We start from the raw sequence: 27,183 nt of genomic DNA, 5'->3' as shown, positions 1-27,183 counted from the left end.
CAAGACCATGCACATTTCTTGAAAATGATTTAGCAAATGTGTATAAATGACTTTTTACAGTTGTACTCAAAATGCAAATATACTGAATCTGAATAACTCCTACCCTGGAAAGTACTGTAGCAGGTCATGTTTTAAAATTTAAGTTATTGCCTTCATTATAAGGGTGCATCCTCCCTGCCACCATTAAGATTTCCAGACTTAAGGAAAAAATATGTATGCAATTATGCCCACCTGAAAGCATTCCACTATTGAATAACCATCTCTCTTTTATGAATGAACTCTCTTCCTTTATTCAATGGATTGGGATGGTACAAACTGATTTAACTGCATTTATTAAATTTTATGCAGCAACATTAGGGATTACGTTTTTTTCTCTCTTCTCTTTTTTGGCCAAGCACATCTTGCTATTAAAACGATAGGATTTTTAAGAGGTAGTTTTCTCCATGATGCACTTATTTATTTCAAATAAAACCAAAACAAACAAAATTAACATTTGTTTTCTGAACAAGGATTATGTCTCAAAAAACAAAAGCTTGGTAGCATATTTGAAGCAGTTCAGTGGTTTAACAGTCCTAAGCAGCAGTGGGAGCAGTTTTGGAACCAATGTATTCTAGGTCCTCTTCAAAACACTAGTCTACCAATAGTACTGAATCCTCCCCCACCTCCGCCCCCCGTCGGTCCACAGCTTCCTGGGGGATCATTGTCATCAAATCCATTGGGTCGAAAAGAGCACGACGTCGAGGCTGCTTGTAGTGCTTGTGTTCGAGCACTAAGTTCTTGCTCCTGAAATAAAAGAATAAAGGCAGTTAAAAACTCCCAAAATTTAAACTTATTGTATTTGTATCTAAATTTGTTTTAAAAGCCACTTCAGTAAGAAATGGGTACATAAACTAGGGAGAATAAGAAAACTGTAAACCGTACAATGGATTCTCTATTAAATTGTTTTACTTTTTTGTTTTCAACTTGCAGTGGGCTAGTATCCAGGGACTATTTCAGAAGGCAAAGCATTACTGAACGCAAGCAAGGATAAAAGAATCTGGCCCTAAGTGACTAACAAAGATGACTAAAAACAAATTTTGGTGAGATTGTCTTCAAGTTTAGAAGTATGGTACAGAGCCTATCTTTTACAGAACTTCTCATGTTCAAAAGCTAAATGAAGCCCATTTGTTTTAGCTGCAACTGACACCTTTGACACTAAACCACTGCAGGATATTGGAATTGCACTGGCGCAAAAGGCAAAAAACATGGATGATGTATTCGTGTCTATTCATTCAATATGGTTTATCCAAGTTTTTCTTAAAGAGCTGTTGCATGGTAGCTCTGTCAGTTATGTGATACTACAAATCTCATGCAGGCTGAGATACTGAATCAGAGTAAGGCTGGATATTGCAAAGAAATAAAATATCTAAGTTCCAGAGAACTTGCTTCTACCCAGCTATTGGGGCCACTAAGTATATCTTGCTAAAGCTGAGGGAATTCAGACAATTTCTTTTGCATGCCACCTACACCCTTACAGCGCAAGAGCATGGGACAGAGCCAATGATTAAAAAACTTGGATCCTTTGTGTTACACTATCATACGAGTGTTAGACAGGTGCAGTATACGTAAGTTCTGTGATGCTAAAAATAGTTTGCGCATGTTTAAGTTACTCGTACTGCCAAAAAAATGCAGCCTTAAAATTTGAAGCTATTTAAGTCACTCCTTCACCATTAAACATGGACTGAATGGCCTACTTAATTCATATTTACTTTGCTTTTGGAATTTGAAGACAGTCACTTAATATCAGTAGGCAGCGTTTATGCTGGCTATGTCTGAGTGACAACAGTAAATTGTATCCAGTCACAGGACTAGAATGGAATCCAAAATTAATAGGAAATATTAAATTCCACATAATTTCTAGCTAAAGTGTTAATGAGAGATACTGAAGGAATGGTTCCAACATGCTCTTCCTAGAGCTTTTATGAGCTGTAAATTTACTATAGATTAGCTATCCAAACATTCAGAAGTAAATGTGCAACTCTAATTTAGATTCCAAAACTTCTAGGCTAGCCATGTGCTCCGAATTATATTATATATGTTTATCGCTAACGATTTTTATTACAGCATTTTGGCAGTCAACTACAAGCATGAAGTTCCTATATAATTTGAGTTTGACATGTATATAATATAGGTGGTAGTTAAACTGCTCCAGCTAGGACAAAGATTCCTCCCTCTCCCCCCAAAAAACCCCAAAGCATCTACTTAACGTAAACTGCTTGTGCAAGCAGGTTAACACTATACCAAGTGGCACATTAACTTTAAGTCCTTTAGTACACGTACAACGCAAGTTACAGTCATGAGAATCATAAATGACTGACTTAAAAATCTCATCCATAATATTGTATTGCAGGTATTTTCCTCCCTTCCCTCTGTGGCTGTGGAGGGAGAGGGGATAAAAAGAAAAATAAATTAGTGGTTTGCCATTCCTATGCCACCAGTAAAACTGTGCCTTTACCACTAATGCTCCAACAGTGTATCATGAACAAAAAAGTGTCTCTTTCACTGTGGTGTTTCTTGGGAAACACTACTGGCAGCAGCAGAGGTACGATGATCTCCTGCAGGACCATGAAGTGAATTGTGTATAGGGGACTGCCATACCAAACTGGAACCCCAGAACAGTGCACCAATTTTCAAGTAAGAGTACCGAAGAGTTACAAGAAAGACTCCCACCAATGATCTTGGGAGATACTGGTTAGCAGCAACTACAACAGGGCAAACTAGTTCCATTCATGTTCATAGCTTAGTTACTACAGCATGTGCTAAAAAACCTTTGATACTATGTATGTAAGTAACATGTACGTACTACAAAATTAGAGGCACAAAACATGTATCTTGTAAAAAAATCCCTTCTAGTTTTATCAATGCAAAAAATAAAAACAGAAAAGTACTGTGTGGTTTATGTTCTAACAAAACACTTCACTATGTCATGGCAATTTTAAGTGTTTGTTTTCTTCTGTCACGCAATGTATTAGCACAAAATTCTACAAGTAAGAATGTTACAGCTTGAGAATAGAGCTCTATGTTGAGCAAGTCATCAATACATACTCCTCCTGCTTCCAGTGAGATAGACAATATAGATGTCTCATTAATGCAATTGTTCCCAGATTTTAATAATCCATAAGATTTTAATGACACATACACAACTTACTTGCTTTCCTATTTAAAATTAACATATTAATATCCTATATCGAGTTAAGTACAAATAACTGCTTTAATTCCTCTTTCAGATAATCAGAAGCTAAGTTCCTAAGCAAACCTTTTAATTTTGAAGTAAGATCGCTCTTGACAACATATACTCAAACCATGACCTGGATTTAAATGGACAAGTTTGAACATTCACAGTTTAGAGGATAGTGAAGTGTTATCCTTCAATCCTTCTGTACACTGTCCTCTTACACTGAATTTAGCAGCCTAGGCATTAGTCTGAGATGGATGGAAACTCAATATTGAAGAACGTGTTTCTGTCAAGGAAAGGACATGATCTTGTCCTCAAAAGTATACAACTTAATGAAAAAGCACAACTGAATATTGAGAGGTTGAAGTCTGAGCGAAGGATAAAAGTGTAAAATAACCTCTAAAAATTGTAAAGATATGAAAATACATTTGCTCTTTTTATTTCGAAGGGTAAGTTTCAAAAGAGCCATTAATATGGCTTTTATCTGTACACTACTGACCGTGTGCAAAACTGATAGTTTACATGCACCAAATTCCATTTGCACACAAAACTCTGCTCAAAGCCATCATTTGGGTAATGGTCAAAATATTTTCATATGCATTCACAATCTAGCCATCAGTTTACAGTAGTAGGTTTACAAAGAGGTTTCAGTGCCTGAAATCCTGTAGCATGGTTCAAAATCCTCACAGAAAGGATATAACTCCATATTAAATTAGTTTTTAAGAGTAATCTGTAGGGTTCTATAAAATTCCAACCCTATTAAGTTCTACAGAAATTAATAGCAAAGATCTCACGTTAATTCTGAAACAAAAGTGAATAATTTCATTACATTTACACTCAACTGCTAATCATTTTAGCAAGAACGTCCAGCTATTGGGTTTATCCCACAATCCTATACTGCCTCTCAAGACCTCTGCAGGTAAGGAAAACTGCCCTCATCCAGCTGTCCAAACCGCCTGCTTCCCCTTCCCCCAAAATTTTATGATGCAGTTGTGTAGACAAAATTAAAAATCTATGTCATAGCAAAAATGAAAGTATGGACAATGTCAAAAACCCATGAATTTAATACCAAATGAACAGCAGGCTACGGTGCTCACTGTATTCATTTTCATAATTAAAAGCCTCTCTAAAGACGCTAGAACAGAGTTTCCCCTCTGTCACACTAGATTGCCAGCGTTTGGGACCACTGTGCCACAGATACATAGGACACTGATTAGATAGCTTCCATCTCAGTGGCAGAATATTTTCAGACTTGTTTAATGCAAGATTCAGTTGCACAGACTGCTAGAAAACTTCCAGCTAAGGGAGCCATAGCAGTTTCATTCCACCATGAGCAGTTTTACTTTCACACGGAAATTTCCAGTTACATAAAAATGTTATGGCTACAATATCTTAAGTCTGGAATTTGCAAGTACTAAGGCCTGTGTTTTACTATGTTACATCTTTGCACTTATTGCTGCAGCACTGCTTTGCTCCAGTGAAAAAGTCTGGAGACCTGAGACTTAACTCAGTTGCAGTTTGTCCAGGAATTCTATGTCAATTTCCATAAATCTTGTAGAGGTTGTCAAATTATGATCTTACTAGTAAAATATTTTACTTTCTATTGTGAACTCTACAGAGCAAGGACAGATTTATTTGGGTCTCTGAAGCATCTAGCACACTTCTGGGCGCTCAAAAGAAACAATATTTGTTATCAAACTATACCTGTACTAAAAATTGTAAAATTCAGAGTTACATGTCAACAAAAAATCTTGAAACAAAATGTGCTAAGGTAGACTATACCCACATGGTTGGTCTGTTTTGTCAGAGTTAAACTATTGCCTATCCTTAATGTTATAAGCCTTAAGAAAGCAAACTGCTTAATTTTGTCATCCTGCTACTGGGGCTGATGGTTGAACTGGATTTAATAGGAAAATACCTGAATGGGAGTGGGCAAAGGCCTTGTCCATCTACTGTGGCTGGTATTTAGTGTTAGGCCCCACTTTTGCTTCCATTATTTTGAAAAGCTCTATTGGTAACCTGCTATAGTTAAGAGATTTTTTCCCTTTTTTCCTGTTGGATTAGAGGAGGAAGGACATGGAATTATAACTGAAAAGGACCCCCTGATTGTATTGAAGTCGATAAGTACTTGCCATTAGCCTCCTACTAATTTTCTTTCTTCCAAATGTAACTGTGTCAGGTACGGCTAGGAGCCCAGACTAGAACAGTGGGCCTGTATTTCCAGAAGCTTTTATAAATATGTCTATGCAAGATCAAGGATTTCCATTTTACCTACATATTGTTCCTATGCAGCTATAACTTACTATTCAGTAAGTACCAATTATGGATTTACCATCAGTGAGATTTTATTTTTTCCCCTCACTGTTGTGAAACAAATTAAAGGAGAGAGAAAGGTAAAACAGACTGACAGAAGAAGGCAGGACAATCTTGATTCAAGTGTCACAGCTGCCTAAGATATAGTTGGTAAGACATTTAGGAGCTATATTCTACTCCTCTGTGCTTACTGAGCAGACAACAATCAGCATATAAACGAAGACCGTCAATTTGTGGTAATGCTTTACCACACAAAGTTCTGAAAATAGCAAGCCAAGAATAGGTTACAACATAAACCCACAATTCTCTTCAGCACCTGGAGGTACCATAATAGTTCTTCACAGTGAGGGTTAGTTGTACTTTTCTAATTTCAGTTTAGGTTTGGTAGGCAGGATTATATACAAAAAATTTAACCCACTGCAAAAAGGGTATAAATAATAAAAAAAACTTTACTGTACTATACAAGTAGTCAGTGAACCCACAAAAAACAGCAGTTCTGAAAGGCTCTAGCATGGACCATATTTACTGGTATCACAAATATTTTCCTAACTTTCCTATGTAATATATTTTTAGCTTCTTTTAATGCAATTTAGCAGGTAGCAATAAAAAGAACCAGCACTTTTTGGACCATCCAATCCTGGATTGATCATCTATGGTCAAAGGACAGTTTGAGAACCTCTACCCTAAAAATATAGAACAAGATTAAAACATGCAAGTTCTTCATATAAACATAGTTCACATAATGCTGTGTACTGGTAAATCTGATTAAAATTTTACTATTAATTTTAATCCATCAGTTGCTAGTATAAGGGTAGAAGGATTTATGAACTATAAAATGTTGAGATTAATTCCCAGAATGTTTACAAGTAACCATTTTAGAAACAGCAAGCAAGTTGATCCACATTTGCCAGACCTCAGGAGACTGCCACTCTAAACATTAGTTATGTTCTCATCTTACCTGTAAATACAGTTTATTATCTTTTGTAATAGCATCCATAAGCTCTTTCTGCAGAGGAGGGTCTCCGTTCACCCAGAGTCCATTTGCTGAATTGGCATTGAAGCCATTACTACAATTCTGTTTTTTGTACAATAGCACATAAGCAGTGTCCTTTGGAAACCTACTGGTAATTTTCTGGACAGACTGAAATGAGGTAAATGTCACTCTGCTGTCATTAAATAGAAACCACTCTTTTGACATCTCATTAGCGTCTAGATCATTTTCAATAACTGCATGGGAAACCTCCCCTGCCAACAAGCTGCCATGGGAAGCTAAAGCCATATTTTTTGATTGATGGCACAGCCCTAAGGAGGGCCCTGAACCAGTGATATTTCTGGCATAAGAATAATAATGCCCACTTTCAGAGGATATACCAGAGTGCACCACAACAGAACTTAATACGTAGGGTACCAATTCTGGGCAGCACGCTTCTTCTGCACCTGAGGGCTTCAGTTTTTTAGCAAGATTTTCTCCAGTGTCAGAGAATTCAATGTCCACAGACCAGCCTTTTGATACTACACCTAAAGAGGATGCAGTTCTTTTGACCGGTAGTTCCAAAATAAGTGGTAGAGACACATTGTCCAGGATTTTGCGCCTTATATGACACTTTGGATCATATGAAAATCTGAGGAGAGTGAGAATGAGGTATTCAGGTTCCTCCATGATTTGCATAATTTTCTCTGCATTCTGTAGAGAGGTACATTTTTCACAATAATACTTGTTGTCTCCATTTAGAATCTCAGGTGCCAGAAAATAATTTAGTAAGTCAGTAACTGAGGGAGTATTTTCACTTACTGGCTTCTGAGACACATTCTTAGTATCCTGAACTCTGTACAGATCAGAATCTGTAACATTCGCAGAGTTCAACTCAGCAGGAAGGTGGTCTTTCAGAATTCCTTCATTCATAACTGTTTCACAGCGATCACTTACTGCCAGAGATATATCAAGTGCTGATTCTTCAACAGGACTGGATGCTACAATACCAGTTTGCACCATGCAGTCATCTTTCACTTCAGAAGAATGTGTTATACTTCGCATGTCAACATTGTCCAAGGAAGTGAGAGGACAAAATGCCAGCGATAGATCTGTGAAGGCTTCTTCTTTTTGAGAAGTACTTTTGCAGTTCAAACAGCATATACTGGTCTGTAGTTTCCCTCCAAACATTTTCTCTATCAATGTTCTTTCTTCACCTCCTGTGCAAGGTGCCTCAGTAAACACTTGTGCCTTGTTGGCAGTTTCCTGTGCCAAGGACTCACTACTCATCATATTCTCAGATGGCTTTGCTGAAGACAAAGCTTTCAAGGTTCTCTCCTCTTCATGAAGTCTGGAAAAAAAAAATCCAACAGATGCACTGTTTCCAAACATATTTCTGAAGGTCATTTTATACAGCTCTTAGGATTCCCCCCCACCCCCAATCTATACTAAACAATGTACAGTAGAATAAAAGAAACTTTGCTAGATGTTGCTTAAATTATGAACAACACTTTTGTGAATGCCACCAGAAAAGCAAACACATTATGCCTATTACAACACAACTCTGTATGGAGATAGTTTTGTCTGAGAATTGGAATATGAAAGTACGTACTCATGTCACCAAATTCTAATCAAAAGACATGCTATTTATTATTTATTTTAATATATATCATTCTGATTGAATGGCTCTGTACTTCTGATTCAGTAAGAAAGCTAAAAATGTATTATTTATAGTGTCATATGGCACACATAGCATTTCCATGGCTACAAAGTTGATCCCATTCCCAAGGAATCTAAAGGTAAAATGAAAATGCAACTAAGAAGGAAAAAAAAAACATGGAGAGCCACAGGTGGCATTTTGGGAACACTGTACTGCACATCTGGAGCAGTTTCCCACAAAGTGAGAGGCAAGTATCTCTGCTTGATTCAGAGGAGACATTTGAATTCACAACACTTACCTCTAAATGAGTACTTAAATCAACAGTGCATAGAGCTGTTCTCATTCTCTCTTTTTGGCCCAATGAGCATTCAAGTGTTTATACAAAGAGTAAGCTTCAACAAGGAAACAGAGGTCCACCCAAGAATAGCCTTATTTTTGAGGTCAAATCCCTGTTCCAGAGTCGGGACTCAAACCTTGATCTCCCACATTGCAGACAAGTGTCCCAACCACTGGTCACAAGGGGGATAAATAGAAACGTACATGTTTGCTGTCCCTGAAAAACTTTCCCTAGGTCAAAACTAATAGGCCAAATTCAAACAGTTGAGAGTCAACCAAAACTGTTTTTTGAAAACAAACAAACAAACAACAAACAAACAAACAAAATCTGTCTGAAAAATTTCATCCACCTCTACTCACAATATCTGTGAGGTAGGTAAGTAGATATCCAGATTTACAATGGATATACTGAGGCACAAAAGTTAATGGGTACACACATCATGCATCACTTAAGTAGCAGAAAGCGACAAAGTCTTGTGGCACCGTATAGACTAACAGACGTACTGGAGCATAAGCTTTTGTGGGTGAATACCCACTTCATCAGACGCATGCAATGAGTATTCACCCACGAAAGCTTATGCTCCAATACATCTGTTAGTCTATAAGGTGCCACAGGACTCTGTCGATTTTTACAGATCAAGACTAACATGGCTTCCTCTCTGATACTTCAGTAGCAGTCAGGAATAGGACCCAGAAATCTTGACTCCCAATCTTGCACTCTAATCATCAGATCTCCACTCAATTAAAATTAAGCATTCTACAAGCCTAAAGATTACCATTAAGTTAATCATTACTGTACCTGTCTAGCAGAAACCTGAGATACTCTGAGCAGTCTTGCTGGGATCTAGGAGTAAACCATGGCGGCCTGGAAGCCTCAAAGAAAATCCGAGGTGCATATGCCTCCCTCTGTCAGGAGTAATATTAAAACAATAAGGCAATATATTCAAGTCTTACTAAATAACTTGGCTAAATTGTCTCATCACCTTTCTGACACCTGAACTTTGACTCCTTTTAAAAGAATTGAAGAGTATTTAACATATGGAACACAACATTTCTTTAAAAAAAGAACTAGGGCTGTCAAGTGACTAAAAAGATTAATCGCATGATTAATCACACTGTTAAACAATAACAAAAAAAATTTATTTAAAACAGTTTTGGATATTTTCTACATTTTCAAATATATTGATTTCAATTACAAAGTGTTCAGTGCTCACTTTATTTTGATTACAACTATTTGCACTGCAAAAACAAAAATAGTATTTTTCAATTCTCCTCATACAAGCACTGTAGTGCAATCTCTATCATGAAAGTTGAACTTACAAATGTAAAATTACGTACAAAAAAATAATTGCATTCAAAAACAATATAAAACTTCAGAGCCTACAAGTCCGCTCAGTACTACTATTTGTTCAGCAAGTCACTCAGACAACAAGTTTGTTTACATTTGCAGGAGATAATGCTGCCCACTTGTTTACCGTATCACCTGAATGTGAGAAAAGGCGTTTGCATGGCACTGTTGTAGCCGGTGTCACAGGATATTTATGTGCGAAATGCACTAAAGATTCATATGATCCTTCATGCTTCAACCACCATTCCCAGGGACATGTGTCTATGCTGATAATGGGTTCTGCTCGATAACCATCCAAGCAGTGCAAGCTGCTGCATGTTTATTTTCATCATCTGATTCAGATGCCACTAGGGTGACCAAATAGCAAGTGTGTACAATTGATACAGGGGGTGGGTGGTAATAGGAATCTATGTAAGAAAAAGCCCCAAATATTGGGACTGTCCATTTAAAATCAGAACATCGGGTCACCCTAGATGCCACCAGCAGAAGGTTGATTTTCTTTTGCGGTGCTTCGCGTTCTGTAGCTTCCGCATCGGAGTTGCTCTTCTAAGACTTCTGAAAACATGCTCTACACTTCGTCCCTCTCAGATTTTGGAAGGCACTTCAGATTCTTAAGTTTTGGGTCAAGTGCTGTAGCTATGTTTAGAAATCTCATGTTGGTACCTTCTTTGCGTTTTGTGAAATCTGCAGTAAAAGTGTTCTTAAAATGAACATGTGCTGGGTCATCATCCGAGACAACTATAATATGAAATAGATGGCAGAATGCAGGTAACACAGAGTAGCAGACGTACAATTCTCCCCCAAGGAGTACAGTCACAAATTTAATGAACGCATTATTTTTTTAACATGTGTCATCAGCATGAAAGCATGTTCTCTGAAACAGTGGCCGAAGCACAAAGGAGCATAAGAATGTTTAGCATAATTGGCACGCAAATACCTTGCAATGCTGGCAACAAAAATGCCATGTGAACACCTGTTCTCACTTTCAGGTGACATTGTAAATAAGATGTGGGCAGCTCCGTAAAGGTAAACAAGCTTGATTGTCTTAGCAATTGGCTGAACAATAGGTAGGACTGAGTGGACTCACAGGCTCTAAATTTTACACAGTTTTGTTTTTGAGTGCAGTTATGTAACAAAAAAATTTGTAAGTTGCACCTACAGGATAAAGAAGTTGCACTACAGCAGTGTTTTTCAAAGGTTGGGTCGCGACCAAGTACTGGGTCGCAGCATGTGAGACACTTGCTCAGTGATCCAGAGGCTCTGGTCAGCACCACCAACCGGGATGTTAGAAGTCCTGCTGGTGGTGCTGCCTAGCTAAGGAAGGCTAGTGCCTACCTGCTCTGACACCATGCTGCGCCCCAGAATGGGTCCAACTTCTGGGCAGGGGGCCATGGGGCTCTGCATACTGCCCCTGACCCGACTCTGCACTCCCATTGGCTGGTGTCTGGTCAATGGGAGCTGGGAGGAGGGGGTGGTGCCTGTGGGCAAGAGCTGCATGGAGCCACTTGCATGCCTCCAAATAGGAGCCGGACTTGCTGCTGACCACTTCTGGAGTGCAGCATAGTTTGTGGTGCCAGGACAGGCAGGAAGCCTGCCTCTACACCCCGGCTGCACTGCTGGCCAGGAGTCACTGGAGGTAAGTCCGCCCCCAATCCCCCGTGCCCTGAGCCCCCGCCCCAACCTAGAACCCCTTCCTGCACCCCAAACCTCTCAAATTTCAATTGGTGTTCTATTGTTTAACAGTGAGAATAAAACTGCAATTAATTGCAGTTATTTTTTTTTAAAGTACGATTAATTTTTTTTAGTTAACATCGCAAGTTAACTGTGATTAAATTGACAGCCCTAAAAAGAACTAATTTTGTATAGTAAGGAAAGAGGCAAATAGTTCATGAATACTGTAGAACTGCCTCTAGTATGAAAATCAAAGTTCAAGCATAGGCTCTTTATAGGTCAAAAAAAGTTACAACTAAACAATGTTCTACCGTTTGCACTTTGCATGAAAAACTATTGAATAAGACTTAAGAGATTATAAATCTTAGCCCTATATTTTAAGCTTTTCATCATTAATAAGTTTGCAATACATTTCATCCATGCTTCAGGACAAAAAGACATGTTCCTCCTTTCTTCTGCTATTTATCTCAGTATTGCATTACCTTAAAGTAATGTGCTTTTTAAACTAACTATATAAGTGGCAGAAAGAATATAGCTATTTTCTTATCTCATTACTCTATCAGAAAAGTCATTTGCTGTAAAAAACCCAATACAAAGTTTCTTTAAAAATTCACCTGCAAGAGAATTTAAAGAAGATAATCACAAATTTGCATTGCATAGAGCATTAGATTTTACTTATGCAAGCTACATTACCCATAAGTTTGAATATTTAAAGTCATTTAGGGTCTATTTTAGGGTTACAGTTTCTTAAGATACACCTTCTTAAGCCTCATCTCACCTCAAAAAGATTGCCACAATGAAATGTCCCTGACTGAGGAAAAGAACATATGGGCTTTCTTGAGCATATCAATAATATTTGTTCATTTGGTGGCACCAGGTACTAAGAGATAGAGGTAATTTACACTCATTCTCCTCGCAGGTCTCAGTATCACATCTACACATCAAGACAAACCCTGATCTCTCCCAGTCCACGCACCACCTCTGCGCCATCAAGCCTTGTCAGTCTTGAGTATCACAGCTAGTCTTAAAAAAGCAGATCAAGTTGACCAACACATACCTGAGTGTGAGCCAAAAATGCAAAGAGATGCTGTAATTTTCTCATTAGTGAATTGCACCCATTTAGATTCAAGGATAATACATGTCTCCTGAAACTGAATGGACAAAGACAAGAATTTGTTTCGATATTAGAGTTTCAAAAATGACAGCAACAAAATATCATTCATGCCAGGAGGATGGAATTAAATTGACAAAGATGGGCAAAATGTGTAACACCTGCTTAAATGCTCAGTGGTTGTTTCTCTAAGAATTCTGTTTTTTAAATAGAAAAAGAGACAACTCTAGAACAAGAGTTGACCTCTTGCAAAACTGTTTAAATAAAAAAAAGTTTAAGAACGGCGGAGCACACCAAAAGCATTAGAGCAGACAAAGTATTATAGTCAGTCTCAACATTTAATAGAATACCACAAATAACTTCAACACTGCTTGGGGGGCGGGGGGGGGGAGGAGGAGAGAGGAGGAGGAAAAAAAGGCTTCTCTTGGGCCTGGAGCTTGAATGCAATATTCCAGCCCTAACTTAATTTTAGATACTTAGGAAACTGACAAGTACCAACTAAACTGCTACTAAACAGGGTACATCACTACAATTTGATACTAACACCTCTCTCAAATGAACATAAAATATGAAATTTACTTTTATGACCACCAAAACTGTAGGCTGGCAGAACTGTATTTTAACACCCTTTCTCACTCAGTACACGATTAGCTATTAAATGCAGGGAACTCTTACAAGGTTTTATTAGGAAATATGCAGCACAGGACAGTTTTAATCATTTTGCCTTTCACAAAATGTAACGTGGATTAATTTGTAATAGACACAGATTATTAAAAGGCCAATGGAATACCAAGGACTAAAAGGTTTACACTTACTCTGTGGCCATAAAAAGTGCCTGAATAACACTGTTCATATAACATGTATTTCCTAGGTTAACTAGACCCGTTTTCCCAGTTTCAGATTTTCCAGAAAATCTAGACAAACAAGATGGCAATGAACTGGACTGAGAAGTCCAGGCACTTTGATTGAGAATCAACTTAATCTTCTCTTCACTTGGTTTGGGCAATTCCTACAAGAGAGAAACATATTTAGACTCCAGTAGCAGTATATTTCTTTGTTTTTACAACACACACTTCATTCAGGAACAGTCTTCCATATATTCTCCTTCCCTGTCATTTTGCATTCCCCCCTCCGGTTCTGGTCACCTGGCAGCGTAGAAGGGTCACTTGTTTGGCCAGTCATTAAGGCTCATACTGAGTGGCATGGCCAACATGAACTCCTCCTGAAGGAGCATTCTGTCAACTCTAATGATACTGCAGACCCACAGCTTTGGAGGTCACCTTTAATCTGCATGCTCCTGCTCTCTCTGCCACCAAAAATTGCCTCTTAAGTGTCATGTTAATAGCATAACAGAACATCCTCGGTTCTGCCAAGTTAGAATCCCAGACTCAAATGAATAAAAACTAAAAAACACTCAAGTGTAAGACTACGGATTTTTTCTCTCAAAACAGGAAGGAATATGTCCATACATACTTATTTATTAATTGCAGCGCTATCAATACAAATTATATCTGAAAGTGGTTTCTACCAACATACTTTAATACATCATTTGTATTATACACTTTACCTCAAAAACATGAAAACATACAGAATTTTAAGTAAAGACCGCATAACAACAATCTACCCACAGAAGCATCCAAATTGAAGTGTCTTAGACAAGTTTCTAAGGTATCTTGCCTTTATTTGTTAGCCAACACTCCTCCCTTGTCCTACAATTAACCTCAAAGGTGAGACGAACACTGAAACCCACTTGCGAATGAGGAACTCTCTCATCGCATGCTCATTCTTCCTCTATATTAAGCAGTTCCCTTTTTCTTCAGTCAACAGTCACTGCTTTCCTGATCTATTTAGGGCCTATTTAGTATTTCAATTCAATTCCCCATATTTGAGAGACAATGCCTTGTTGTTTAATTGCATTCTGTATCTTCCTGTGGAAACTAACAGATTGCAATGCTTCTCTTAAGTATCATGATCAATCCAAGTTGAGTAATTGGGTTAAACTGGATCACAACAATGGCATTTCATCTGATTGGGCCCTTACTCGGGCATGTTTGTGTCCCTCAGGGGGTGGGAGTGTGGGTGGGGGAGGGAGGGGAGGAAGAGGAATCTGCCAGCAGTATGTTTCACCAGCTAACATACCAGAAGTGAATACAAACTGAGGCATGACTATGAAAGAGTGAAGTCTAAAGTAAAATAGCACACAGTTCATATAAAAGAAAATAAATGAATTATAGTCAAAGGGAAGCTAATCCTCCGGGGTCCAGAGACTGGGCAATACAAATGAGAATTTAAAAAGTTTTCATAGCTTGCATATTTTCATTACTCTAGTCTTCAGCCTCCAGATGAACATGCTTCACCTCCCCCCAACACCTCATCCCACTAAGCACTTTCAGCCAACCTTAATAGCAAAAAAAATGCTCAAATTAGACTCTGGAGATTCCATTTAATAATTTAAAGTTGTGCAATCTGTTGATTTAGAGCCAGTTTGCTGACTTTGGTTTAAATTTAAGTCACTGCTTCTGTAAAGTAAAGTTTGAAAATGGCACACGCGGTTCGTTGAGCACTGCTGCTGAACTTAAACAACTTAACAATAACTGTGAATGGTAATAAGTGAGCTCTGGAGGCAAAGCAGTTTCTCGTTCCCACCTGGAAGATAATTCTTTTAAACATGCATCACCACCACAGGGGGAAAGTGTTTACACATACAAAAGGGAAAGGATTCAATGGAATCCCTAGCCTCAACCTAGATTTGCTTCTAATAAAATAAACTAGAAATAGGCATATCCAACTGGTGTTTCCTATCCCCTGAGAGTACAGGAAGCAGTCCGCATAAGAGAAGACATATCAGATAGCAGATTTAAAAAATAAAAGCCACTAAAACCCCAATCCATTCGGTCTTGAAGAGCAACTGTCTCTGTGTGCTGGAGATGGGGTTGTATTAGAGAGGTATAATAAATAGCAGCATTGGAGACTTGAGACTCCCTGTTTTGTAGCTCTTTCGTATGAGCTTGCAATGAGATGCTCAACACTGATATTGGAACAAGAGTGTAGAGGTGGTTAAGTGAACTGGAAGGAACTAAATAAGCAGATAAAGATTTTGAAAAATAGGAGTTAAAAAATCACCTGAAGTTTAACACCTGTGTCTTAATTACTTCATTACTTTCAGCCATTTTTATTTAAAACAATTACTAGCACACAATGCTCAAGATAAAATTTTCCCTGTACAAGCACATCTGCAGGTCATATACTAATACAGGGTTCAGCTACCTTTCATAAGTGGTATGCCAAGTCTTCATTCATTCACCCTAATTTAAGGTTTCGTGTGCCAGTAATACATCTTAACTTTTTTAGAAGGTCTCTTTCTGTAAGTCTATAATATATAACTAAACTATTGTATGAAAAGTAAATAAGGTTTTTGAAATGTTTAAGAAGCTTCGCTTAAAATTAAATTAAAATGTAGAGAACCCTGGACTGATGGCCAGGACCCGGGCAGTGTGAGTGCCACTGAAAAAAAAAAAAAATCAGTTTGTGTGCCACCTTTGGCACGAGTGCCATAGGTTGCCTACCCCTAATTACTTTAATCTTTACTAGTGCTCTACAATCAATACTTAACTATTAGACCAAAGGTTTCATATCTCGAAGAAAGCATTCCTTTAGCATTCACATTACAGTACCTTAATAGCTTCCAGAATAGGTTCATAGAGTTCTGGAAATCCCGAATAATGATACATCATACAGTGTATCAACTCAGTCAGCTGCACTAAGAAAGCTGCACTGGAAGGCAAGCCATTGTTTTTAAAGGAGTGAACCAAGTTGACCACATGTGGAACAAGCTACATAAACAAACAAAAAGAAAAGAAAAGAAAAGAAAAGAAAAGGAGTTACAACAATTATAGCTCCTATTTTGGATCTTTAAGAAAAGAGCTTTTACTATTCAATACATTAGATCAGAGGTCAGCAACCTTTCAGAAGAGGTGTGCTCTAAATTAAGGTTTCGAGTGCCAGTAATGTATCTTAACCTTTTTAGAAGGTCTTTCTATAAGTCTATAATATATAACTAAACTATTGTATGTAAAGTAAATAAGGTTTTGAAAATGTTTAAGAAGCTTCATTTAAAATTAAATTAAATTAAATTAAAATGTAGAGCCCTCTGGACTGGTGGCCAGGACTCGGGCAGTGTGAGTGCCACTGAAAAAAATCAGCTTGCGCGCCACCTTCGGCACACGTGCCATAGGTTGCCTACCCCTGCATTAGATAGCTGGAAAATTTTCATCAGAAAAAACACACACTATTCTATCCCAGCCCACCCTACATTTTTAAACAGAATTGTTTATTCTTCAGTCTCCTCTTAAGCACATTTGTTTCAAGTTTTGAAGCTTTAAAAAGCAGGCATTCTGGAGTATCTTCACATTTTAGATAATCATTTTAGCAATAAAAGATGTATCTATTTTAGGCGATATTTTAAAATATTTTTTGAATGATGAATACCATATCTATGATCTTAAGGGTATTATTTTTTACATGCTCATTCTTATATAGTTTCCCACCTATACGTATCCTACATCTCAATCATTTTAGTAATGGAAGTTTTTACTACTTTTTAAGTCTGGGGCTGCTATCCACGGTTAGTCAAGGATGATACAACTGGCAGTGAAGTCTGGACTCTCCCCCTTCCTTCAACATCATTTACCAATCACTGGAGGCCAAATTCTGCCCGAAGTTTCGGCAGTCATACCACTTAAGAAAAAGGCGACAAAAGGGTAGCTAAGAACAGAGTTTGGCCTGCAGATTCTTTATGCACATGGCAGTAAAAACCTTACATGAATCACAGATTGAGTTTTCAGGCCCAGAAGTTATAAAACCTGTTGACTTGTGAACAGAATAAATTTTGTCCAGAAGCACTGAAATAAACATGAAACCCTAATCACCAATTTTACAGTCATTTCCACTTGGAATCACACCATAAATATTACAGGTGGCCCACTTTAACAAAACAGCTGAAGACACTCACAATTTAATTTAATTACTTACCAAGTGAAAAGCCTCTGGAGAATGCTGAAAACTAAGCAACATGTGAGAAAGGACAGCCAGAGCACCAGGCCTCACAAGCGGAAACCAAAGTCGATTAAAAACCTTAAATAAAAACAAGTCAGACATTTACTTGAGCAAGTCTAAAAAAAAATGAAGACTTAAAATAAGCAGAAATAACTTCCAGGTTTACAAAGAATATTTTGAATAAGACATGTTTGCTATGCTACAACCAATGTCTACAAGAGACATTTATATTCTACTACAGTGGGTATAAAGGCATAATATATTGTGGCATAAAGCATGCTCTGCAGCTGCACAGAAATTACACAAATCCCCATCACAGCATTATCCCACATACCAGTTCTATCTTAAGTAAAGTAACATCGATGAGAATAGTGAATTTCTGGACTGCAGCTAGTCCTTTCAGCAACGCAATCACCCATGTCTCCACATGCTGAGCCAGGGGCCAGGACAGCCAGTCTATCATTCTGAAGGGTGAAGCAAAAGGATAAAAACACATTAAGGATATTTCAACTGTTCTTCTGATCTCAGGTATTCTACATACATTTATATTACTTATTTAAATCACACGAGTTACACAAGAGTCTAAATGAAGCAAGCTGGGGTGGGGGTTGAGGGTTAAAAAAAGACAAGATCAACTCCCTATTTAGTTACATAAGGAACTATGCATTGTTAAAATATGCACATAGAATTGTAAATTTGACATACAATTATGAACATAGTTTTTGCAAAAAATATATTCCTGTTAGCATAATGATCTCAGTCAGCTTGTGGTTGAAGTTCACTTTGAGAGAGAAAAGAAAGCAAACTGATTATACTGGAGCAACCGCTGTCCTCCAACTTGTTACTGAGGCTACACCTACACTTATGGTGGCACAGAGTTCAGGCACGATACATGTAGCTACATGCTGCAATGGAAAACAGGCTGTGCCATACCTGCCACTGTAGTGGGTAGCTACATAATGCAGGGAAAGGTTCCGAGGGAGCAGCAGGATATTACACTGCTAAAAATGGCAGTGCAGACATGGGAGACGCAGCCTGGGCACACAGAGAGCCCAAGTAGAGTATATACCCTGGGGGTTTTGGTGTACAGGACACTCCACTCGCCAAGGCTCACTCTCTATACTGCTGTTTATACTCACGCTAGCTGGGCATGCAGTGTCAGTACTCTACACACTGCCATAAGTGTAGATGTACCCTAAAACCACACCCAAATTACACCCATGTTGAAATAAGATTCAAAATTCATAGATAAGCACATGAGGTCACAAGGGCTCTGAATTACAGGAAACCAGTCTCCCTCTAAGTAGGCAAAGAATGGGAAAATTGAGGATGGCTGCACACTTTACCACAGAAAGTAAAATAAGTGTCATAAAGACAGTGTTCTTTGCAGCCTTACTTCAGCTATATGCTGCCTGTGTGCTAATGTGTCTTACCAGGTGTAGTCACACACGGTGGATAGAAGATGTGCAAAGGAGTTTGGCAGCATCTGGGCAGTGTGATAAAGACTAATGGAGTAATGAAAAAGTAGATAAGTAATGTATGTTCTTCCAAATCAAGATCTTTTCTAAAGGAATTGTGAATTAAATTATTTTCACTGGAAATTAAGGACACAAAACATGGTGAGAACAGCTACACTGATTAAAATAACTGTGGTCTAGGATCATTACAATGCACTGCCTCCTGAAAGATTAAAATTCAGATCTTATACTCTGAGGAACCTTACTCTATGGTCACTAAAAGGAAGATACATTTTTCTACTGCTCTTGAGCACCCTTCCCTCTGGCCAGATGGAAGATCACTGCAACATGGGGTCTTTTTTTGTGGTGGGAAGTGCAGAGGGTAATGTTAAAGGCACACTTCCTCACTTCTCTCCTAGTTTTTTTCTTAGATGGGTGACTACTCCTTGTAATATGGATTTGCCCCCCTAATGAAAAGCAATTTTGCTCTTGTAATCATTCACTGTCAATGAGGTTAACTTCATACGCTTCCTCTGTATTAGATCTACATTTGACAACATATTCTAAACCAGTCAGAACATATTTTACACCGTGTGCTGCATAGAGGTTAAGGCTTTACGCCACCTCTTCTCTAGATAGTATGAGCTTTCAAATACTAACAAAGTATGGTTCAAAATGTAATTTTAATATTTACAGATATTCTCCCAGTTTGCAAACCGAACACTGCAGAGTTGTTAGTGCACATGAACATGGAGTCATAGACATCACATACTTTCAACACCAGTACACTCAGTGAAGTAGTACTTTTTTAACAACAGAGGACCCCACACACTTATCAAGAATGGTCTAGCTAATATTCAGTCCAGCCATGCTCGCAGGGGACTGGATTAGATGACCCCTTGAGGTCCCTTCCAATCCTATTTTATGATTCTATATTAGAATCATTAGCTGTAATAAACTAAAACAAGATGCTGCATTATAATTGTAGAACAAAAAATGAATGTCAAATTATAACAGATCTTAATTAACACCACCTACCATTTAATTTATAAGCCATTTCCAAGAGTTTACACAGTAATAATAAAAAAATCAAATTTGGCTGAAGTTTAGTGTCCAAGGTGTGAGAAGTTACTTCAGATACTTTTACACTTGAAAACTGGCTGCAGCACACACCGTATGCTGTTCATAAAGTTTATAAATATGCACTGAAAGGGCAAAGTATATGCTCTTAGGCACTAAGATAAAGAGAATATTTAAGCATATATTGCCCAACTCTTTACTTCTCACTTCTCCTTGGAGGGATGCGGGGGAACAGAAATGACAGAGCCTGAAACCTGAGTTTCCCATCTGCAGTTAAGACAGACAATACTGAGGTTATGTATTTGTATGGTGTCCAACTTAATATCTACACCTTACTCTACACTACAGCACTTGTCTACGCTAGAAATGCCACAGCAGCAAACAATTCTTCCATTGACCTAGCACAGTCTATGCTAGGGGTTAGGTTGAATTAATTGTATCACTTGGGGTGAATTTTTTAACACCTGAGTGATGTAGTTAAACTGACCTAATTTTCTAGTGTAGACCAGACATAATTTTTCTTTAAAATAAAAAACTCCATCAGCATTATCACATTAATGATATTGCTCATCAGTAAATATAGTTCAGAGCTGTCTCTATATATTCACATTTTTTGTGACAGGCTTCTTCCATACTACTTAAATAAAAAAGCCTCCTTGAAAGAAGGCAGTGCAGACGTGCCCTAGTAGGCTCCCAAGCAAATGTCAAAGCAGAGGACTGGTAGATGAAGACAGATGTTAGAACCAATTTAAAGCTATTTAACCTGTTCTGTTGTTAAGGTTCGCACCCCCAGCCACCTAAAGAGATAGAAACCAGGAGATGATAGGTATGTCTGGTATCAGAAACGAGGATGATGTAATGTTACTCTTCCTCTGACCAAGATAAGGCAGCCTCAGCAGCCCCTCAGTGCATCTGGTGTCTCATTTTCAAGACCCTAAGGATCCTGTCTTGCTTTTAAGATGAACAGATCTCCCCTCACAAACACACCCTGCTTCAGAGGAGAAATCCTTCAATCCAGCTCTATGCCTCCATTGTGAACCCAGAAGGCTTCAGCCACGAATAACCCTGTCCATGCAGGGGCGCCATAAGTATCATAGCATGCACAGAAAGCAGATTTGGACACCGTATTTCCCTCTGCAACAGTACCATTCACTATTTTTTTATTCACGCCAGGCTGACAGCATAAAAAACAGAGGCATTCAGCCCCAAAACTGGGACCAAGCCATCACTGCTTAAAAGTTGGTAACAAGTCCCCATAATAGCTGAATCCTGCAAAATTCAACTTTTTCCACATCCTCTCACAGGGAAGGTATTGTCATGTTTAGAGCCCTTGACCTTCTCTCTAGCCAAGGATCCATAGGTGGGGAGGTCAAAACAGTGCTAGAGCCCTTGCTGAGGTACTTGATACAGGCACTCAGCCTTCTCTGAGCACACTGGAGTTGATGCTAGGTGCAGCTACATGTCCTGGGATAGGTCTAGTAATCCTCAACAGGAGGGTAATTTCCCCTTTATTCTTGATTTCTATGGCATCAAAGCAATGAGACTTCTCCCACATTACTAATCTCCAGCTCTAAAGATTCTGCCATGTGTCCCAAATGTTCACAGAACTCTACATTATCTGATGTGATAAAAATGAGGCAGCAACACTGTCCTTAGATGCTGAGGACTTTCTAATAGCATTCTGATATTCAGGAATAGATTTCTCTAGATCAGTCACTACACCTCTTCCCCCTTTAAAGTCAGAGAAGATATCAAATGGTGGCTAAAGGTGTGGAAGAGGAAGAGAAGCCAGTGCTGGTTGGCGGTAACAAGGGAGAGGAACAGAAGGGAGAGAGGAGACTATAGAAAAAGAAGCAGCAGAAGGGGGATGGAGGAGCAGGCTTACAAGTTCTCTTGACAAAGTGTCTAGATATACAGCTAATTACCTAAAGGAATTAAATGAGGCAGCCCTTTAACAGCATGAACATTTGGTATTTTAAGAGAGTGATTGTGCAACCCTGACAGGTACTGCTTCTTAGCTTACCAGAGGTCAGTAGTGCCTATTCCACAAATAGAAATATGCAAAGACAATTCTCCAAGTATTATTACACCATCACATTGTGTTCAAGCACTGGTCAAACAACAGGTGATTCTAAGAGATGTAATACTTAGGCATAATATGCAAGTTATAATCTCCAGCACACTGTTGGCAAACTATTAGTGCTCCTAAAGAAGCTTCTTATTTTAACTCTGAATTTTCTGGCTTTCACTTTTACATTGGACACATTTTTACTTGAAAGTTACTTGCTTTTACAAACACAGCAGAAGTGCAGTCAGTTTCTTTTAAAAACTGAAAATCAGCACACTGGCTCTCAATAAGTAGAGTAAAAGAGGTGTGTGGGTGTGGAGAGACATGAAATCCAAGCACCCAAACTAAAGTGAAACAATCCCTGAAACCTAGTGTCTTCATACGGAAGAAGCCAATTAAGCCATATTAATCAGATTCCTCAAAACAACACTCGGTTGAATTTATGGTTAAAGACATAGACAAACAAACCAGAAAGACTGAAAATAATTAAAATGAAGGTAAGTATCAAATTCAAGTGTTTTCAGAAAAAAAGCACTTCACATTAGTTCTCTTATAGCTAAAATAAGAAGGATTTTAGACATGCCCATAGTTCAGTGTCTTTCTAGTCTACTCACCCTCAATAACAAGAGCTGCTGGGTTAGACCTTGTGAAAGAACACATTCAGAGGACTATTTTCTTACAAGAGCTAAAGAAGCCCTTCTGTAGTTCTGGCAGTTTTCTAGATCACCATTTACATTTCTGTAGCTACTAATCAAGTCTGCAATTCAGTAACATGGCATGTTGACATTTACAGTCATGAGGATCCCCAGTGTTTAAACTGGTGAGAAGAAACTGAGTGGGCAAATGACTCATGACATCCTTCCTTCCTCCCTCCATTGCTACAATACCCAGTCAACTCCAGCTGCACAGTATTTGCAAACTTGAAGATGATGAAGCCAGGAGCAGCCCACTTCAAATCTTCATGAATTTTCAACAGAATATCACAGTGGAAGTCAAATAACTCATCCTCCAAACTGTCTGTCCTTCTCAAAAGAGGACAGGATACAGATGGAATTGGGAAAGAGAAAGCAGCAATGCATCTAAAAGAGGCTGAATCCATGAAAATGAGGCCTATGCCCTGTGAGGTTCACAGGTTTAGCTTCTTTCCCCCAAATCTAAAATGAGCACAGCAAGCTTCCTGTCAATTTCCAGCTGACATTTTACCCTCCTCTTGATTTTGCCATGGCCAAGTATGATCAGGCCACATTAGTGAATAAGGCAACAACATTTCACTGAAAACTTGATGGTGACATATCTGTGGCATTAGAAATACAAATTCCTTTAAAGTTCCAGGCAGCGCAATATAAGATTCTTAGATTTTCAGTTTAGATTTTTATGGAATTTAAGTGGCAAATAACTTTACAAAAGGCATGAATTAGAAAAAGGCTTATCCCCCTTTTCAATGAGAAAAACAGTACCTGCAGAGAGCTTGAGTCATACTTGCATCTTTTACATTTGGATCTGTGGTAAGGCTCCTGATGAGTACTGTAATCATCTGTAATGGAATATGCTGCACAAGGCTTGCCAGTGCAACAGAAGGCTCAAATGAAGTATCTATAATAGTTGAACATGACATCTTGTAAGAAACAAAAACACGGACACAGCTACGTTTTACTCTTATCCTAGATAAGTGTTTCTGTAAACTGTTAAAATTGCTGCCATGCCCTGCACAAGTTACTTCAGCATGTACCAAGATAAAAATCAAATTGAAACTAACATTTGAGTGGAGGAAACACTGACCTTGTGAGAATATTTATTCATTTCCCCAATAGATACGCGCAGGAAAGTGACATGTTGCTCAACACAACATTTAAGGCCTAATTTATTTTGACAGGCTAAGACAATTGAATCATGCTCTTTAATCCAAGAATAAGCCACAGAACTAGTTTAAATGAGGATTTGTTGCACCGAGTGTTAATAGTTAAGAGTCAGGTTTAGCTGATACTCTGCAATATGTTGTATCACCACTTCTCTGGTGGCCACAGCAGTTTCTGCAAAAATAGACAGACTCTTAAAATATCAAGGTTCTAGAACTTTCAGTTGCAAACACAACCTCCGCATGTGAGCCAATATGCAAGCTCATTAAAGAAGTATTGCATTAAGTTTATAGACCTTAAGGACAGAGGAGATCATTATGATCATCTAGTTTGATCTCCTGCATAACACAAGTCACTGAACTTCACCCACTAATATATGGCTTTATGTATATATGTATGTATGTATAATACTTCATGTGTGTCAAGCTTTCTGATGAGCGTTCGCACAACGCTTTGAACAGCTTTATGATATTAGCTATCAGAAACCTTCAGCTAAACTGGGATTGAAGGCATATCTTGAGATGAGTATTAACACTTTACATCCTAAACTGACCAGTGAGAGGTAACAAATTGTTAAAAGTTAAGTCACTTCGCTGAAAAACAGTTTACAATTAACAACTTTTACCCATAGTATTAAAAAAAACAAAACAACAACACACCAAGCCATATTGACCATAGCAATGTTATACCCTCTTAGAAATGTATGTGTGCTCGGGAAAAGGAGTTTCCTTTTAAAATTTTGGGCAGAGGATAAGCACAAACTTTTTACCTTAGAGGCTGTCATCTGGATACAAGAAGGTGAGTGTGAGCTCAGCCTCAGTAAGTGACCAAATCCCAAACACAAACACATGTGGGCACATCACTGCTTCTCCACATTCATTCTACTGGTCACTTCATAAGAGATCCTCTTATTTCTCCCCCACCTCTGCTATGACCATCCACCCTACAGACTCCATTATTCTAGGGCAGACCACTTTCTATGGGCAATCTCTTCATTTTAATAAGTGGGTCCATTACTGCGGTATCCAGTGTTGCCAGCTCATGATTTTGTCATGAGTCATGATTATTATTATTTTCCTTAAAGCCCCCGCTCCTGGAGTCAAGGAGATGTGTAATGATTTCTGCCTTCATTCCTAAAGAAAAAGTAAGTTTCTAGTCCTCGTTGCTATGGCAAAAGCTTCAAAATGTGACCCCAGTACACCCTAAAGCAAAATCTTTCAGAATTGGTGTGCCGAGTCTTCATTTAATCACTCTGATTTAAGGTTTCGCGTGCCAGTAATACTTTTTAATGTTTTTAGAAGATCTTTTTCTGTAAGTCTAAAATATATAACTAAACTATTGCTGTATGTAAAGTAAATAAGGTTTCAAAGTGTTTAAAAAGCTTCATTTAAAAATTAAATTAAAATGCAGAGCCCCCCGGACCAAGCCAGAACCCAGACAGTGTGAGTACCACTGAAAATCAGCTCGTATGCCACCTTCGGCACCCATGCCATAGGTTGCCTACCCCTGCCCTAAAGGCTCAAAAAGCAGAAAGCAAATAAAAAGAACACCAAATCTATTATTTTTACATAATCGTATGATTTTAAAACCACTCGTGATTTTTGGTGATCCTGACTCATGATTTCTGAACATTTAGGGCTGGTAATACCAGGTATCTGAGGCCTGCCATGGCAGCACCAGGCAAAACCCAGCCTCCCTATGGTGCCAGCACTGAGCAAACAGATTGTGTGTTGGGGCTTGCAATACTCATTCCAGTTTCGTGCTGTGCCCAATGCCCCAACCCAATCCTCCTACACAGCTCAGCTCTCACCTGTGGAGGAGATAACGGCGAAGAGCTCCTGCAGAGAAGGCAACAGCGTGTCGGGCTCGGCCTTCCAGATGCTGCGCAGGAGGCCGCTGACCTGGGTGACTTGGGAAACATAGAGGCGCAGCTCGGACTCCCGGCTGCCCTGGCTCTGGAAGTGGGCAATGCTGCGCACCAGTTGCTGGCAGAAGGCGAGCGAGAGCTTCCTGCCGCGGGGCAGACACTGCGGGAAGTCGCCCAGCAGCTGGCACAGGCGGGCGCAGAGCGGGGGCGCGGGCCGCTCACACACCATCCGCAGCGCCTCTACCTGCAGCAGCGCGAAGAGCTCCAGCACCGAGGGACAGCTGATGATGAGGCGCAACCCGGCCTGGACGTAGTCCAGGATGGCGGGGTCGCGGCTGCCCAGCCCCCCGTAGCCGCGCTGCAACAGCCCCAGCACCAGGCCGCGGTTGAAGAAGGCCTCGAACTCGTCGCGGTGGAAGCGGGCGTAGGCCTCCAGCACCTGCCGCCCCACCTGCCGCTGGAAGGAGTCGGGCCCCTGCAGGATGAGCCGGGTGCTGAGGGCGAACATGGCCCGGCACTGGGCCTGGCTCAGCGGCGTCTCCGCCGACTCCACCACCCGCCGCACGATCACTCGCTTCACCGGCAGCGGGTGCGACGAGCTCACCAGCCCCTCCAGGATCTTGTCCATGGCGGGCGCCGGGGCCGCATCTACCAGGCCCAGACCGCACCCGGGGCCGACCGCTCCCCGGATCCCTTCCTAAGCCCCTGGGCAGCCGCTCCCGCCTGCCTGGTGGCTGTTCAGCATCGGGCCGGCGTCGGGCTCCCCGGCTCGGAGGCCCTGACGAGAAACATAGACTCTCCGCGCTGACCCGGAAGTAGAGCGGCGCAGGCAGGAAGTAAGAAGGAGACGGCCGCAGGGACCTAGCAACGCGCATCCGCCATCCTGCCTATGCTTGCGGCGTCATTGCCGCTGCGCTGCCCAATCACAAGGAACAGAGGTTGGGCGGGTGGAAGCGAGGGGCGGGAGGCGTGAGGTGGGAAGAGCGTGTGGGCGGAGCTGGGGGAAGTCGCACGCGCCCTCATCCATTGCATGGGGCTGGGCCAGTACTCAGGTGCTGCTGGAGCAGGTTTGCAATGAAATGCAGGGGAAGATGCCTAGCTTCGCCCAGCCTGGGCTCTGTGCTCACGTTCACAAATCGCTCGAGTCAACTGGGGCCCGAGTTTGAGGCAACTGAGA

At 39.8% G+C, this 27,183-nt stretch overlaps 1 protein-coding gene across 3 annotated transcripts; it reads right to left on the bottom strand.

The window, feature by feature from the left end:
• Positions 1 to 274: 274 nt before the first annotated feature.
• Positions 275 to 26,837, bottom strand: USP38 (ubiquitin specific peptidase 38). 3 transcript variants are annotated; one of them, XM_032788375.2, is made up of 10 exons: positions 25,950 to 26,837; positions 23,741 to 23,876; positions 18,013 to 18,142; positions 17,655 to 17,756; positions 16,298 to 16,456; positions 13,439 to 13,632; positions 12,570 to 12,663; positions 9,293 to 9,399; positions 6,486 to 7,848; positions 275 to 783 (listed from the first exon to the last, which is right to left on the bottom strand). In XM_032788375.2, the coding sequence occupies exons 1-10, from the start codon at positions 26,632 to 26,634 to the stop codon at positions 622 to 624; spliced, it is 3,132 nt and encodes a 1,043-aa protein (XP_032644266.1). In that variant the 5' UTR covers positions 26,635 to 26,837; the 3' UTR covers positions 275 to 621. The 3 variants fall into 3 exon arrangements, with proteins under 3 accessions (XP_032644266.1, XP_032644267.1, XP_032644269.1); XM_032788376.2 differs by lacking the exon at positions 16,298 to 16,456 and having other exon boundaries at positions 433 to 783; positions 25,950 to 26,817; XM_032788378.2 differs by lacking the exons at positions 23,741 to 23,876; positions 25,950 to 26,837 and adding an exon at positions 19,112 to 19,185 and having other exon boundaries at positions 433 to 783.
• Positions 26,838 to 27,183: the final 346 nt, after the last annotated feature.

The sequence above is a fragment of the Chelonoidis abingdonii genome, chromosome 5 (assembly GCF_003597395.2).
Source record: "Chelonoidis abingdonii isolate Lonesome George chromosome 5, CheloAbing_2.0, whole genome shotgun sequence".
In the NCBI taxonomy this organism is placed as follows: Eukaryota; Metazoa; Chordata; order Testudines; family Testudinidae; genus Chelonoidis; species Chelonoidis abingdonii.
This window is presented reverse-complemented; position numbering and strand designations above follow the sequence as displayed.